At 36.0% G+C, this 12932-nt stretch overlaps 1 protein-coding gene across 3 annotated transcripts; it reads right to left on the bottom strand.

The window, feature by feature from the left end:
* Positions 1-1509: 1509 nt before the first annotated feature.
* Positions 1510-4165, bottom strand: LOC111889443 (uncharacterized). 3 transcript variants are annotated; one of them, XM_023885589.3, is made up of 9 exons: positions 4056-4165; positions 3822-3979; positions 2753-2808; positions 2513-2656; positions 2367-2440; positions 2237-2291; positions 2090-2152; positions 1866-1993; positions 1510-1759 (listed from the first exon to the last, which is right to left on the bottom strand). In XM_023885589.3, exons 2-9 carry the CDS (start codon positions 3865-3867, stop codon positions 1681-1683), a joined length of 645 nt encoding a protein of 214 aa, XP_023741357.1. In that variant the 5' UTR covers positions 3868-3979; positions 4056-4165; the 3' UTR covers positions 1510-1680. The 3 variants fall into 3 exon arrangements, with proteins under 3 accessions (XP_023741357.1, XP_023741358.1, XP_052619560.1); XM_023885590.3 differs by having other exon boundaries at positions 3822-3966; positions 4056-4136; XM_052763600.1 differs by having other exon boundaries at positions 2237-2292; positions 2377-2440; positions 3822-4098.
* Between the last annotated feature and the right edge of the window lie 8767 nt (positions 4166-12932).

The raw sequence follows: 12932 nt of genomic DNA, 5'->3' as shown, positions 1-12932 counted from the left end.
GCTCTTTGATGCCTAAATTAGATTGCGATTCTTAGTGTTACCTTAATGTTATGTATGCAATTCTTAGTGTTACCTTAATGCAGGGGTAAAGGAGTCCTTTATTCCTTAAGTCCAGTATTAGGGTTTTGGACTTGAGTTTGAGATCATCACTTTAGAAGAAGAAGAGCAATCATAGGAGAAGATGAAGTCATTTGTTCATTAAGAAACCCTAAATTGATTTTTAAAGGAGTAATATATCATTTATTGTTTTGTCAATAATAATTACGTCATGTAATAATAATTAAGCCAAATCATCATTTAACATGTAAGAGCCAATTATTGGTGGGTAATATTTGAACAAAACATATAGTTTGTTTGATGTTTTGTGTACAAAAAGTTTACTTGGATGGTGTTTTTTGAACATACCAAACTTGGATGGTGTTTTTTGAACGATTTTGAAACATAGTTACCCATTTGAGTAATTTCCTCTTGTTTTTTTGCCTTTACTTATTTTTTACCGGTAATTGTCGATTACACAAGGTCAAATTTGAACAAAAAATATACTTCGTTGGTGTTTTTTGTACAAATACTTTACTTGGATGGTGCTTTTTGAACACACCAAACCTGAATGATATTTTTTGAACAATTTTGAAACATAATTACCCATATAAGTCATTTTCCCATAAAAATATATCAATATTGATTTAGAAAATAATTTACTAACTCGGATTACATTACTTTGTTGTTATTGAAATAAAGTTTGATTTTTAACCATTAAAAATTATGGCGAAAATTTATATAACAACCCCACAGATGTCATTTGGTAAATATTTTTATAAAAAAACCCGTCAAAAACTCCTCCATTTTGCACACGTTGGGCTAAGGTGGTTGTTTTTTTTTAACTATTTTTTTCTATAAAAATTATTTTTTTGGTGATCTTATTAGTCTTTTGGTCCAATTTTGGTACCGTCTGCTTTTTTTTTTGGACCAATCTTTTCAGTCTTTTTCCAGAACAATCTTTTTTAGTACTGAGCTCGTTTTTTTTTTAATCAGTCCGGACTCACGATCACAATCTTTGCTTTTAAGGTTTTTTTTAGGTATATTTCAATTTTGAGTTTTTCCATTAACAATTATAAGATTAACATCAAAATAATATATTAAGATTTAGTGAAATGATACACTAAAATTTAATAAAAGAAACAAGAAAAAACTTGGATAATATGTAATTAGAAAATTTGTAATCAACATAAAAATAATATGTAGTAAACTTTGGCTCCCTTTTTTTTTTTTTTTTTTTTTTTTGAGACTGGTTTTGGAACGGTCCATTCATTTAATCGGACCGGTTGCAAATAGTCTTTTTTTTGGGTCTAGTCTCCGTCTTTTTTCATGTCTTTTTCAGGACCCTGTATGGACCCTTTACAAACGATACCTTTTAACAGATTTTAATTGTAGAGTTTAATAAATAAAAAAAAAATAAACAGCTTTAGAAATTATATTCTTTTAAAAATAAAAACTAATATCACAAACTAATTCAATAAACAACTATAAATAATAATCTACTAATACAATAATAGTGGTTGAGATGGTACTTGGTAGTCCATATTGATTAATTTTCAGTTTTTATGGATAACAAGATGGCTACATGAATTTCAGATTAATTAATTTAGGGTCCCTTTTGACGTGGAAAAAACAACCCGACTCTTATTGCAACTCATAAGAAGAGAAACTGAAACCGGATCTTCCTTCATTCGTCGTTTTCAACTCAAGCTTCTGAAACGGGCTGCAATTATTGGTCAACAGTCAACAGTCAACAGTCAACACTTGATGATTAATCATTTTCACTTCCAAAAAGTAAAATTATCGTTTTTAATTGGACTAATTATTACCTGCTATTTGGATCATAATAATAGCCATTGATAGACCCATCCACACACGAGAAGCAAACATAGTAAAAACCAGCAATAGTCAACCCACAATCCGCTCCAACGTTCACAAAGTACTGCTCTTTCCATCTCTTCATAAATATTTAATGAAAAATAAATAAATAAATAATAATAATAGTCCCCTGTTTGTTTGTTAATTGTTACGACTTTAGCAACCAAAAAATTACCATAAAAATATACTGATAGTTGCTGAGGTCTAATGATTTCCCGCCATCAACCTCAACTTGACTCTGACAAAAATTCAAGAACACAAGGTTAATTACAAAATCATAAAATAAACATTTACTATAATTTTGTGTCTTTCAACAACTTACTAGAAGAGGTGAAAAAGATGGAAATTTCGTCCAGTGTTCTATGTCCACTTCTGACCTGTCACAGTTTATAAAATTATAAAGTTTGTGTTATTATAGATGGAAGTTTTGAATTAGAGAAGAAAAAATTTACGTGGCTTTCCATTTGTTAGTAAAGAAGGTATAATTTTTGGTATCAACAATTTCTCCCTCCCAAAAAGTAACCACCTGCAGTTATTAGAATTTTAAATTATTTCTTCTTGCACCAAATCATTTAAATTTTAAACAGATGCTACTTACAGGTGTATCTGCCATTGGAACATTTAGAGCTTCCATGGTCCCACACAGATATCCATGATCAAGGTCACAGCCTTGGATTCGCACATTAACTCTCCAAGCTTCATCCTTTTGTGGACTTGAAACATTCTGAGTTCCTGAAAAAGCCTGAAAATTCATTCAATAAGTTTCATTAAACACTTCAAGATTATTAATCAGTATATGGGAAAAAAAAAAAAAGGATGCAACTAATGAAGAGATTACCTGTCCAACACTTAAAAGTGAACAAGGTTGTAGACAAGTTTGTCCATAATTTGCACCTGAATAATGATAAAAGTATGTATCAGAAAAACCTTAAGATTATCCAATAAATATTGAATGGATTGGTTTTACTAGCAAAAAGGAAAACTGTTGCATAATAAGTTAAAGATTTGGATATAAAGGAAAAAGGAGCACAGAAACAAATCAAGTGCCATGACTTAATAGGAAAAATACCATATATAAGTATTGGATCATTAATATGATAACTGTCACATAACTGAAACTGTGATTCATTTCACCTAGTTTTTCTTTCCTTTGAGGCTACTTGTATATATCATTTCCCATGTGTTTGTCCCTAATCTATTTTGTACTAAATGCTTTACATCTAGGCTCTAGCTTATCTTGTTACCTTCTTCCTCAAATTGACTAGATTAGACTTCTCTATGTTCTGTATAATTTTACTACCCAAAGGGCACTATGAATGAGAATCAAAGATTTTTGGTCAAATAGGATCGGATCTGAGAAAACTATGAGGATTATTTTGACAAATTCTGTAATTGAAAGATAGAAAGAAGTGTTGAAAATCTATATAACTATCTTGATTCTCTAATAATAATTTCTTCAAGCAGTCATCAATGGCTTCTGTTATTTAATTTCCATGTAAATATGTAATCCCTCTACTGCGAAACTAGAGTCAATTCTCCAAATTTTGATATAAAGTCAACCTGGAAGTTTGTAAGAGGTAAACTTGAGGACCTTGTGAACGCAACTGAAACTTTTTTCTTACATATGCATATCCAAATATAATCTCCAATGTGATGATTAGTTAATAAAAAATTGGTCATCCTTCAAGCGAGACTTCCAATCGATCGAACTCAATTTGTACTTTGCACAAATAAATCCTATTTTTGCACAATTCATTTTACTTCTATCCATGAAAGCAGTAAACAGCAAGCATCAAACAGGATAGCGTAACCGGAGTTCAAAGGATTGAAATACTGGCGACAATCGTTTCCTTATACGAACTTAATTGGACTACTGACACATCGGGTAAACCATTTGACGGACATACCTGAAGAATTAGAAGGTGCTGGAGACTCCACCATTCGCACAGGCATTTTTGCTGTATCTACGAAAATTTAACGATATCTGGAGAGTGAGATTCGCATACAACCAAACGACTGAAATTTACTGCGTGTATCGGAGATCAAAAGGGACTGCAAAGGAAAACTGTCGACAAATCGGTAAAACAAAGTTGGAAGTGAAATGTATATATGAAAAACTCAACTACAACAGCGTCTCCAACCTAGCACTGTTTCTCGGGGTAACACCATTTTCGACCCAATACTATTTTTTACACCATGGATAGCCTTATACCAAATTTAATGTGATGAGAAGTGGCATACCTAATTGATTTCATACTATTATTCTATCAAATCAAATTGGGTATTAAAGGTTTTGAAAAAAATAATGATACAATTAAGTGTATTTGGGCTTTTAATTAAATCATTAAAAAAAAATTCTACTGTCTAATTTTTTAAAACCATTATATTTTTTAAGACAAAATTGCAAAAATGGTTGTATGACTGGCAAAATTATGTAGTTTTTTGTCCAAAAAAGTTTGATAACGTTTCAGTGGTCCAATTTTGGATACCATATGTGGTTTTGATCCCTATGGTTGGTATTTTTGTGTGTTTTGGTCAACACTCAACATAAAACCCTTACTTGAATCAGACTAATGTTGTGAACAACTCATGGTAATGTTCCCGCATCTCAGCCTCGGATTCCCAAGTCCATTCAGAATCTTTCGTATCTAAACCACTATAAGTCATTTCTAGGGTTCGTTTCCAACCTCCAACACTCTTTTATCTTAGAGAACGCTAGCCCTAATTCCTTTGGTGATTTGTGGCCTTTTGGAGCATTTGTTAGCTTGGAGAAGAAGAAAAGAAAGAGAATTGGGTGCTTTATTGATGGATTCTTGTAAGGAAACAACACCATCAACTTACCACATTTCTTATGGACCTTTGTAAGTGTCAAAGGCTCAGACTTTATGGCTTGAAGTGGCTAGATCTAAGATATTGTCTCATATTCTTCATGTTTAAGCACGTTTGGAAGGAAGGAACTCATAAAGTTGGCAACTTTATTACTCTCCTGAGTCCCTTGAGCAACATATGTTGTGGATCTAGACTTTGGTTGGAGTTCTTGTCAATTGCATGAGTTATGGCTGGAGCAACTATAAAGCTTTCACCTTTATGATATATTTGATATTAGAAACCCTTATAGAGTGGTAGGATTAAGGACTTTTTCAGATTAAGACATTGTGGTATTTGGCTTTATTTGGACCTAGGGTTGGAGATCCTAATCTCTTTGGGTGTCTTAATTGATAAAGTTGGAAACTTTATCCATTTAGACCATAGAACAAACTAAATCCAAGCTTTGGAGCTCTAAGAATCAAAGAAAATGGCTTAATCCATTAAGTTGTTGGAAACCCAGCACCCACGGCATGGCCATAGGTCGCTACGACGTGACCACTGGAAAATGCCCGTTTGTTCGATTGTATGAAGGTCACGACGTGGCAGTTGACTAAAGTCAATGTTGACCGTTGACTTTTGGCATGGGTTGACTTTTGGTCAAATTTCTATTTTTTAGAAGGTAGACTTAGGGATTGTCTTGTATGGATTGTTAGGAGGTGTTTAGCATAATCTTTTGGCGAAGAGAGTTGTTGGTTGTGTTTAGCACCATCTCTTGGCTAAGAGAGCTGTTGGTTGTGGTCGGTGCGGCTTTGAGTGGGGTTTTAGTCGGCGTTATGATTCAGGGAGTCTCTTCATTGTACTTGTGGGTCGAAGGCACCAATGCTGATCCGCTGGATTATGTATATAGGAAGACCAGGTGGTGGCCCCTAACAATTGTATGAAAGACCTAGATACGACTCCCAACAAATTGTATCGAAGACCAGGGTCTGAACCTTGGCAGTTATATGTAGAATGCTAGCTGTCTTGGTGATACTTGCATGGAAGACCAGCAGGTGGCTCTTGGCACTTGTTTGTAAGTCCCGAGTTTTGGCCCTAACATGTCAAGGAAAGACCATGATATGGCTCATGTCATGATAGTAACTCTAAGACTATGGATGACACACAACAATCTTTATTCTATGTATGATATGTGGTATTTTGGGAAAATTAAGCTTTGTGCTTACGGTTTTATGATTATAGTTTCAGGTACTTCCGGTTTCAACGGGAAGGGCTTGACGTGATTGCACTGCATCCCCCCCCCCCCAGATATTTCCGCATTGGCTTTTTATGATTTTTACTCTGATGTTTAGATGATATATATTTACCTTGATTGGTTTTGGAACAATTTCTTTGTGTGGTTTATTGTTTATAAAAAATGAAAATTTTACTATGAATTGTTGGGACGTTACAGACACAGTATATGCTTGTATCATATTACATAATATGATACTAGAAGACAAACACTATGACATCCCCAATTTCACGGCCAGAAAAGACCGATTTGTTTATGCTTTGTTTTATAAATCAGAGTGATCGTTTAAAGAAAACGGTTGCGGATTTTGTTCCCAAAATAAGATATGATAAAAACTTATCAAAACATTTCTCAAGGAGAATGTATTTTCATTAAATAATAAAACCTCGGGATGTCATGTTCCGATACAGACCAAAAGCATAAACAATATAAAATAGACCTTACAACAGTTATTTATAACTACTGATCTATAATCCAAAACCTCTCGTCAAGTCCACCAACTTATACTCTTGTGTCATTACCTGTAATGCAAAGAAAACTGAGTGGGTCAGGCTTGGGAGCCTGGTGAGCATATAGGGTTTTCATTCCACAATGTTATATCATATAAATATATATAGAACATCCAAAATTATATAATTTCACCATATAAAAGCAACTCTTATCCCACCCCATTGATCCTCACAACGACACGATCTAAACTCTCGTATCTAAACTTTTCCTCTTTATCTGATCCCTACTCACGGATCTAAACTAATCTCTCCACCTGATCCATACTCTCGGACCTAAAACTAACCTTTTGGTCTAATCCATACTCCCGGATCTAAACTAATCTCTTGGTCGGATCCATACTCCCGGATCTAAAACTGTGCCCAATCCATACTCCCGGACTAGGGACAATTAACTATGTATTAATCCATACTCCCGGATTAATAACAAGTTCACCTATTGGTCTGATCCATACTCTCGGATCTAAAACTGTGCCCAATCCATACTCCCGGACTAGGGACAATTAACTATGTCTTAATCCATACTCCCGGATTAATAACAAGTTTACCTATTGGTCTGATCCATACTCCCGGATCTAAAATTGTGCCCAATCCATACTCCCGGACTAGGGACAATTAACTATGTCTTAATCCATACTCCCGGATTAATAACAAGTTTACCTATTGGTCTGATCCATACTCCCGGATCTAAAACTGTGCCCAATCCATACTCCCGGACTAGGGACAATTAACTATGTCTTAATCCATACTCCCGGATTAATAACAAGTTTATCTCTTTACCTGATCCATACTCACGGATCTAAACTAACCTCTTAATTTGATCCCTACTCACGGATCTAAACTAACCTCTTGATCTGATCCCTACTCACGGATCTAAACTAACCTCTTGATCTGATCCCTACTCACGGATCTAAACTAACCTCTTGATCTGATCCCTACTCACGGATCTCATCTACCCATGTCCTACCCAACATATTTGTAGATATAAAATACATATATATAGTTTAACTCATTAAAATCTATATAGTTCATCCATTCCACCAATACCTCAAATAAACAACAATATATAAACACATAGCACGTATTTCGTAGCAAATACTTCATACATATATGTTAGAAGAAAGTAACCACACACTCACACATATAAACCACAATATACTTAATACACTCAAACCATACTTGTATTCTTATCGTGTTTATGAAAGGTAGTATACACTCACTTGATCAGAAGATGATCGGACAGCACTACGACTTGCAGAAGTAGTAATCCTCAGCAGATCTGGAAGATCTCTTCAAAAATCGAACTTCTCGCGGGCAGAGCTTCGGCTCGGGAACCGCACTTCTCGGTATCTTCGGGATCTCGGGACTTGCTTCGGGACTTGGGAATATTACCGGGGCTTCGGGGTACTTCTGGCACGCAAATCGATGCAAAACGGGAGAGAGAAGAGAGAAAATAGCAACCCTAAACATCTGGCCCTTCAAATCTATTTATAGGGCAAATTTGGCCCGTGCCACGTCGTGGCAACCTTGTTCCACGTCGTGGGCTTGGTCGTCACCGCATGCGTCATCCCAAGTTGCATCTGGGGGCCTTCCGGAGGTGACAGGACACTTGCCACGTCGTGGCAACCTTGTTCCACGTCGTGGCATCTGACAGTTTTGGGGTTTCGCGCCCCGAACTTCAGAAATCCATAACTTTCGCATACGAACTCCGTTTTCGACGTTCTTTATATCGCCGCGAAGGTGAGATTATGCTCTACAACTCTCATTTAGACTCCATTGGCTAATTTTGACTTTATTTTTAATATATGATAAGTATATTACTTATATATTATCTTTAGTAGGTCGGGACAGGAAAACTCAGTTCGAAATTCATAACTCCTTCATCTGAACTCCGATTCCGTCCGTCTTTCCGCCGTTGCACTACTATCTATGAGATCTTCAATTCTCATTTATATCACTAAGGATAGATATCTATCTACCTTAAATTCACTATCTACGTCGCGCTGGGTCGTGCCGGTTCTGTCGCGAAACTTCGACAGGTCATAACTTCTTCGTTATAACTCGGATTTTGGCGTTCTTTATATGCACAGAAACCTTGTGACATATACTACAACTTGGTTAAGATTAATCCTTCTAAATAATCTTCCATCAAAAAGTCATTTTTGATGCTTAATGTCTCTAAATTGACTAGCCCTGATCTACGGGCGTTACAAACACCATATCAAAAATATTAATTATACACAAATTTGCCGGATTAAGTCACGCCTTACAAACAGGGGCGGAGCCAGTAGGGGGCTAGTGGGTGTTTTGCCCCCTAACTCCATTGGTATTAGTGTATTATTAGTTAAAGCCCCCTTCTATATTTTTACGATGTACGTCTAAGCCCCAGCTAATCTAAAATTCTAGCTCCGCCCCTGTTTACAAACGACGTGGCTCGCGAAAGTTTAGCCTATTTTAACATGGGCCGTGTTCGACCCAAAAACCAACTTTTGGCAATTTTTCCTATCTTTCATATTACGGGTTGAGGGTCATTTTTAGAAACACACAACATATTAGAGCACCATTGGAGAGGAGAATTCGAAGGTTTTTGCAAGGGTTTTTCCGTTAATCATTTGGAAACATTAATTCTTGTTTTTGTAAGTTGTAATTACACTTAATTTCATCTTTTAGACTTGTGATCTTGTTATAGCCATGTGTGGCTAGAACCCTAACTTCTCCAATTTCATGTTTTGACTTCTTGGTAGTGACTTCAATCATATGACATGATGTTTGTTCTTAATTTCTATCTAATGAATTTGATTTTGCTTCAATCGAATGTTTGATTCTAATTGTGATTCTTATTGGCCATTTGAATTAGGGTTAGATCATTCAAGTTATCTCTTTTATAAAATCCGTAATTGTTTTGTGAAATTGAACAAGTAACAAGCATTAAATTGATCTTTATTGAATGAATTTAGTGTAAATCTTATTCATACACTTTTACACTCCCGAGCTTATGAGGGGTATTGGGTGTTGTTGGGAACATTCACATAAAGTTTCATGCAATCTTATAATCTAATTCTAAGAGCTTGTTTAGATTAGGTTAATAAGGTTAGGGTTAATCAAAGAGCTTGTTTTGGCTAATTAATGCGGTGAATGGGAAGTGTTAGAGCTTATTAGCACTTTCAAGTACCAACTTAGATAGAATTGAACGAATATTGTGTCATCTTTCAGTCACATTGCTAAATTGTCATACATGGAGTTGGAGTCCTTACAAAATCTAAACTTAATTCATTCGTTTAGTTGTCTACTCGTGTTTTAAATTTGTTTGTTTAGTCATTGCATTCTAAACCCACCTTATTACTGTTGGTGACCATAGTACCTTGCGCAAAGAGGTATAGACTAATTATCCCGTGTCTCTGTGGATCGACCCTGCTTGCCTTGTACTACCTTTTAGTGCAAGATAGTGGGATTATTTTGGATTATATCGTACCCCTATTATTTGTTGGGTCTGACACGCCTAACAAATTGGCGTCGTTGCCGGGGACACGATGTTACTAATTGTTTATGCCTAGATTTTTGTGAGCAGGTACATCTCTATAAAAAAACAAAAAAAGTAGAAAAAAAACAAAAAGTGTCGCTCAGAAATGAATACTCCTTACATAAAAGACCAACTTTTTGAGCTAGCTCAGTTAGTGATGATGATTGGAAATGACCAAAGTGTGCAACCTACACCTATTCCTTGTGATTTTTGCATTCAAAATGGACATCATACTGATATGTGTCCATATCTACAAGGAGAATGGGAAGAAGTGCAAGAAACAGGAAGCTACTATTGGTCAAACCAATGGAGTTATGATCAATCTCAACATGATCAATGGTGGGAAAACAACCAAGTTTGGGGAAACAACCAATGCCAAAACCCATACCAAGCTTGGGGAAATGACCAATACCAACTAACTCCACAGTTCCAACAACCATATTTTCCACCTCCACAACAACCTGAAACGTCGAGCATGTCCTTGGAAGACATTGTCAAAAGCATTGCCACTACTACCCATATCTTCCAAGAAACAACCAAAGCTAGCCTCAAAAGCTTAGAGAAACAAATTTCCCAACTTACTCAATCCGTGATTATATTAGAAACTTTGGGAAAATTACCATCACAGACGAAGGAGGACCCAAGGCATACCATTTCTTCCATCACCTTGAACGATGGGAAAAATGTTGATGGCCCAAGATTGCAATTAGAAGATGGGGAAGAGGAGGAAGAAGTAGAAATGGAAAAGGTTATCCAGGAAGAAGTAGAAATTGAGAAGGCTGACATGGAAGTTGTAGAGGATGTGTTGCAGGTTGATGAAAGAGAGGTTGAGCCACCAATTACCAATGAGAAAATCCTTTCGCTAGTAGACCAAACACTAGAGCCGAAAACGATAAATCTATCAGAATCCTCAAAGGATATATATCGCAAGAAGGAAGAGACACAATCAGTCATCAACTCAACCACCCTATCAAAGAAAGAAGAGTTGATTACCTTACTGGACAAGTACATGAAAGGGGTCGGTTGGACGATTGGTGTCATTAAGGGTCTAAGTCCAACTTGGTTCTTATGCAAAAAGAAAGTCAAGTACAAGATAAGTGTTCCATTGATGGAGATGGCGAAAAGTTTACTAATTTGGAGAGTCCCACATAATTAGATCGAAACGTATTCCGGGGCCAAGTCGAGCCGACGACTTAAAACAAGGGCGGCTAACCGGGAGGCAACCCGGGGGTATTTTTGTCTTTTCCTTCAAAACATTTTCGTTTCTTTGAAGTTTTTAGTTTTTAATGTTCCAGATGTGTTGCAACATGTTTTTATACCTAGAAAATGAATCTCGGGCTTCAAAAAAAAAATATTTCACGGATAGCTTGGGGAAGATGAAGAGGAGGTTCTCACCACAATTGCAAGGCTCCAAGAACGATTCGGTAAATTCTTTCCTATCTTTAATCGTTCATATTTTGCTTTAAAATTCAATATGTGTGCACTTGTGACTGTCTTAGACTCTTACCCAACCCGACTACCATCCCCCACCACCTTCCAGTGATTAGATAGGCTATTCCGCCCTCTCCAAGCATCGGGGACGATGCTTATATTCAAGCTTGGGGAGGGGTAGAGTTGTACGTTAGGTCCATGCATCCATGCATAATCATAAAAAAAATATTTCTCTTTTCTTTCATTCTGCATTTATAAAAGCCAAAAACATTTTTTTTATTTTTATTTTAAGTTTTTTGCATTTCATCAATTGCATTAATATTCAAAAAAAAATACGAGATGAATACAATATTAAATACAATAGCTCCATGAAGTGGGAAATCGAGAGCTCAAATGAAAAAAAAATACTCAAGTGACCGGATAGTTGCTGGAAGTGTAGAATCAACTATCATAACTAGGGGACCCAAACACCATAATTCGAGACCCCAGCCTTAGATAATAAAAAAATTGAAATACTGAAACGTTTTTGTGGGCGGTAATAACAACTTTAGGATGATTTGCTTCTTAATGTTTAAAAAGAATCTTTATCGGCAACTCTGAACCCACAAAACACGGACCTATTTGTTGACACGCGTTACCCTTACGGTAAAAGAGAGCTTAAGTATCAGATCCACACAGTCAAGAAAGAAGAAAGGGTACAACTGTCACATCCAGTACCCCAATCAGAATTTCAAGTGCCAAAACGAAGAAACTTTCAGAAATTCAAAAGTTGATTGAAGAATTCAAAGTTCAAAATGAAGATACAAATCCAAGTTCAATCAAAATCAAAAGTCGCCTCAAAGTCAAGTCTGGCGAATGAAGAACTGTGTGATATGATACTTGTGGCTCTCGAAAAAGTGAAAGCATAGGAGCTGGGCCCCTTCGGGTGGGCTCACTGTTTCAACAAAAGTTGATTCGCTGTGACGGGTTCTTAAGGATGCGTCGATTCTAATTCTTGATTATCTAGTCTTAAGGACATGAGATCCCGAACTGTGTTATTTTTGCTCGCAAAAGCTAAGTAAGGTAAGAAGTTTAAATAAAACTATGGTTGGATTATTGGATTACACCGTTTCGTGTTCTTCCTCACTTTGGGAGTCTGTGATATGTGGAAGGTAGCAGGATGGTCGCCTAGGTATTAATGATTGGAGCCCCATTAATGTAAATTATGATCGTGTATGTCCATATTTATAAAAATAAATAAAAATATTACTTGTGTTCTTAAATTTTTTTCTTTGGTTCATCTTTGTTCCTTAAGTATCTTTTGTACATATGTTTCTTTTTCATGGTCTTCATTGCATGCATTCATTCTTAGCTTTTAGGATCTTTATATCCCTATTTGTTCTATATTTCTTTTTGCCATCTAGAAATCGTCCTGTTTGTCCGGTTCTTGTTCTTTCTTGAGGACAAGAAAGGTCTAAGCTTG

Source organism: Lactuca sativa, chromosome 5 (genome assembly GCF_002870075.4).
Source record: "Lactuca sativa cultivar Salinas chromosome 5, Lsat_Salinas_v11, whole genome shotgun sequence".
Taxonomy (NCBI): Eukaryota; Viridiplantae; Streptophyta; class Magnoliopsida; order Asterales; family Asteraceae; genus Lactuca; species Lactuca sativa.
The sequence above is the reverse complement of the archived record's forward strand: the minus strand, read 5'-3'. Positions and strand labels throughout refer to the sequence as shown.

Excerpts from the sequence above, each read along its gene's own strand:
- LOC111889443 (XM_023885589.3), bottom strand. The coding sequence starts at position 3,867 with ATGCCTGTGCGAATGGTGGAGTCTCCAGCACCTTCTAATTCTTCAG. Across the intron at positions 2,657-2,752 it reads CACTTTTAAGTGTTGGACAG|GCTTTTTCAGGAACTCAGAA; the intron begins GTAATCTCTTCA and ends ATGAATTTTCAG. Across the intron at positions 2,441-2,512 it reads TTCCAATGGCAGATACACCT|GTGGTTACTTTTTGGGAGGG; the intron begins GTAAGTAGCATC and ends TAATAACTGCAG.